The 4,132-nt window shown below is 31.4% G+C and overlaps 1 protein-coding gene across 3 annotated transcripts; it reads left to right on the top strand.

Annotated features, from left to right (window-relative positions):
* The first annotated feature begins 217 nt into the window (after positions 1-217).
* Positions 218-3,767, top strand: LOC142641717 (transcription elongation factor 1 homolog). Of its 3 annotated transcripts, none has more exons than XM_075816195.1 (5): positions 218-360; positions 1,406-1,534; positions 2,778-2,848; positions 3,190-3,211; positions 3,309-3,767. In XM_075816195.1, the coding sequence occupies exons 2-5, from the start codon at positions 1,422-1,424 to the stop codon at positions 3,367-3,369; spliced, it is 267 nt and encodes an 88-aa protein (XP_075672310.1). In that variant the 5' UTR covers positions 218-360; positions 1,406-1,421; the 3' UTR covers positions 3,370-3,767. The 3 variants fall into 3 exon arrangements, with proteins under 3 accessions (XP_075672310.1, XP_075672311.1, XP_075672309.1); XM_075816196.1 differs by having other exon boundaries at positions 241-260; positions 1,408-1,534; XM_075816194.1 differs by lacking the exon at positions 218-360 and adding an exon at positions 379-544 and having other exon boundaries at positions 1,408-1,534.
* Positions 3,768-4,132: the final 365 nt, after the last annotated feature.

Consider the following 4,132-nt stretch of genomic DNA (forward strand, 5'->3'; position numbering starts at 1 on the left):
TAATAATTTAAATAGATCCAAAAATGGTGATAGCCATTTTTTTATATATAATAATATGTATTGCATCCAAAAAAAAATTTATACTCATTTCAACTTGACTCATGTAGATAAGATGAGCAGTTATTAAAAAAAACGTACCTATGGAGTTCTAAGGTTTTTTTTTTTTTTTTTTCTCTGGTAAAAGGAAATCTCAATAAGTTATAAAAATTTGCAAATTGGCCATCACAACGACGTCGTTGAAAAGCCCAAAATTCCAGAAGGTTCCTTCGAATTCCCTGATCTGCTAAAGTCAAAATTCTCTCTAGTCTAATTAATTAAACCAAACCATATTCCAATTTCCAAAGCTGTTTTTGATTTTTCAGTTATGCTTCTAATCCCTATTACTTCCATTCCCCCGGATTTATTCAATACGCTGCCGTTTCAATTCTTGTTTGATACCTTTTTCTTTTCTTAGCTTTCTTTTTTTAGGGTTTTATTGTTTTCTTTCTGTTACTCTAAAGGTTTTAACTTTCCGTTTGGTTCCCAAGAAAACGGAGGATTCTCGGTATTTTGCCTTATCTTTTGTTGTATGGTTCTTAGTGAGTGACTGGATATTCTTGTTTCTTGAATGATCAAGAAGTTATATCTCACTTACACTTACTGCTAATCAAGGATTTCTTGTTTAGAAAACTTACTCCTTTGGTTTGTAGTTAGGGTTTCCTTTTTTTTTTTCTTTTTTTTTTTCTTTTCTTCTTTTTAAATTTAAGTGGAAATAGTAATTTTGCTTGTATGCCAGGTGGGTTTTCTATAATATAAATTTAGGGTTCCTTTTTATCCCCTAAATAAGTTTGCTCAATTGTTAATGTTTCTTTTCTTTTCTTTAAAAAAAAAAAAAAAGAAATTTGCGAATTTGTTTGGAGATTTCCTTGATTGGTTTGTTTGATCTATCAAAATACCTAATTGCTCATTTGTTTGGATTCCCCTTTTATTGATTGATTAAATTGGTAATTCCTTGATTTAAATATATGTTTTGAGTTAAATTTTTGATCCTCAATCATTGTTGATAAATCCCTACTGGATATATCTCCTTTGCAAGTGCAATATCCTTCGCGGTTAGGCTATTGAGTTATTCTGATGGTTGAAGATTCTAGGTTTAGTAATGATGGAGTGGTGATTTATGTAGGCAAAAAAATTATATAAATATTTGAGATGTGATCTATCAAAAATAAATACTATTAGAGAAGGAAACTCCTAACGAGAAGGTGCTAGTTGAAGCACTGATTAGGGGCAATTTACAAGCTTGAAAGTCTGCAGCTTTTTATATATGTTACTTGATGTTATTTCATTTTTGTTTATTCTTCACTTTTGTTCCCATGGTTTGGTGTTGTAAAACATGAAGTAACATGTTGAATAATTGATTTCAAATAGATTTGAGCTGACAAATGGGGAAAAGGAAGTCAAGGGCTAAGCCTCCACCAAAGAAGCGAATGGACAAGCTTGATACTGTCTTCAGTTGCCCCTTCTGCAATCATGGAACCAGTGTTGAATGTCGTATGTTAGTATTTATAAAGATTCATTTCCCTCTGGTACATGATGTTTTGTGGCTCTGTCTGTTTTGATTGAAATATAAATTTGGAATGCTTTCTTGGACTATATGGATATGTGCTTCTTAAATTCATTTCAGCTTTTTTCCAGTTCGTTTTTATGATAAAATTACTTTTCACAGAGATATACACTAATGAATATTTGTGAGAAACATTCAAGTTGACATCTTTCACTTTACTTCTAGAATTTTTTATTTTTATTTTTATTTTATTTTTTATGTTGTGTCATCTTCACCTTTTTTTTGGGGGGGGGGGGGGGGATGGGGGGAATGTTCTGAAGAGAGTTTCCATCTTATTGAGTTTTTGTCTCTCTTGTTATGCACCTTTTGCTAATATTGTTCATGACACATGCAAAATTTAAGAAGTTGTATTTTCTGGTACTTGGGTTGTGCTTTGCGCTTATTCAATGGATCATTTACCTATCAAAAAGAATTGAAAAGTTATGAAAATGGGGCAGCTCAAATTCTGGTTAAAAATATATCAACTGGATGTCCATATTTTATATCTACTGAATTGCTGTATCATACCCAACTGAAACTTGTTGAAATGTTATCATCATTGTGTTATTTTTGGAGGGAAAAATAATTCTTCCAGCTTTATTTTCATGGCATAATTTTCATTGATTAGAAAATGTGAGTGAGAATTCTATTATTAACATGAGGTATATATCCTTAATAGCATTGAAATTCTTGTGCTGCCTAATAATTCTTCAATCTGGTAGCAGGGTATGCAACCAAGCACTCAAATTAAATGTTAGCTGGAATCAAAGCTTTAAGCATGCTTTTTTTTTGGGTTAATTTCTTTTGCTGTTAAAATAATATCCTTGTGCTTGAATATGTGAGAGATGGTGTTAGTTTTTAACAACAGATGTTAAATGTGATATATGTTATTAACTTATTTCTAAATATTATTATACGATTCTTTCCCTTATTGGGAGAGCTTCTTTTTTTCTTCCAAGTGACAGGAAGAAAGTTGTATCTTTGGAGTTTGTTTGAGGCATGGAGTTTTTGTTCCATATCATTGACGATGATGAATCATTACACTTCTATTTCTCTCATTGTTTCTTTATTAAAACTTGTATTTATCACGAGACAGTAAATTTTTTTCAAAAGGCCATGATCAGTTTAGTTTGTGTGGTCCTGAACATAAATTTTGTATAGTATGTATTGGAACTGAAAATATATTTTGTTTCAGTGATATGAAGAACTTGATTGGAGAAGCTCTTTGTGGGATCTGCCAAGAGAGTTTTAGTACAACTGTAACAGGTACACTATTATCCTTGGCTTTGGAGAATTAGCTATTGAAGTCTTCTGTTTATTAAAAAAAAAAAAAAAACCTATTGAAGTATTCCCAAACAGGGACTCTCTGTGTGTGCATGCACGATTCTATGGTTTTCAGGACTCTTTATTTGTGTGGATTATCAAAATGGCTCTTGGTTTCCTTGAATTGTTGACTGAATTCAACTGAATTTATGACCTGTTTATATTTATTTCCTGGGGATTGGCCTTTTTCTTGTTTGGTCCGACTTTCACTTGCTCTCTTCTGTAATCCTTTTGACAAATAATATCAGTGGGGAACTAATTTTTCTTTTATCTTGTTTTTGCAGCTTTAACTGAACCCATAGATATGTAAGTTGAAAATTTTATATGAATTGTATCCAAAACTAGAGAATTGGTTTTTCCTGATATCCTATGATCTCACATATGCTAAATCTTTTAACTGTAGATATAGCGAATGGATTGATGAATGCGAGCGGGTCAACAACCTTGAAGATGATGGTGCGTAGGAAGCCATTAAGATGTTAATAATGTTGTTTCTCTGTTTGAAGAGAGAGAGAGCAAACCAAAAAGTATGTAGCTATTGCGTCTGGGTGTCTTGAGAGGACCTTGTTGGTGAGGTCACCATATTTCTAAATTCAATATAGGACTTCTCCATGTATAGTAAGTTTGTAATACTTTAGACGACAGTTTGGTAAATATATGAATCTTGTAACTTGAAAAAAAAAACCATATTTAAAAAATCCAAATCTGAGATCTCACAACATTAAATCCAATGACCACCACAACACCTCAATGTCGAAGCCACCACTACAACGGTGTTGCTGCAACTCACCTACAAACAAAATTATCATATATCTTTTTATTGGATGTGAATTTTAAAATTATAATAGTTGCATTGTACGTCCTTTATGTCTTTAACATGTATTTCAAATTTCATTCAAATCAGATGATATTTACTATTCGATCAATGAACTTATTTTTATGTATAATTTTAGACCACAAAAACTTAAAATTTAAACATTTGTTGATAAGTTAGTCATTGATCTTTCATCTTTTTGAAATTTTACAAATATGAAAGATATGTAAAAACATGCAATTTAATGATTAAATTTTCAAAATTTATATCTAATTAAAAATATATTCGAAGAATTTGAAGAGTATTTTTTTTTTTTTTTAACTAGTTTAAAGAGTGACCTTCTCCCCTCAGTAATACCAAGCCCATGGCCAAACCATATGCTGCCACCACCTCCAACCTAGTCTAACCACCAC

The sequence above is a fragment of the Castanea sativa genome, chromosome 6 (genome assembly GCF_040712315.1).
Source record: "Castanea sativa cultivar Marrone di Chiusa Pesio chromosome 6, ASM4071231v1".
NCBI lineage: Eukaryota > Viridiplantae > Streptophyta > Magnoliopsida > Fagales > Fagaceae > Castanea > Castanea sativa.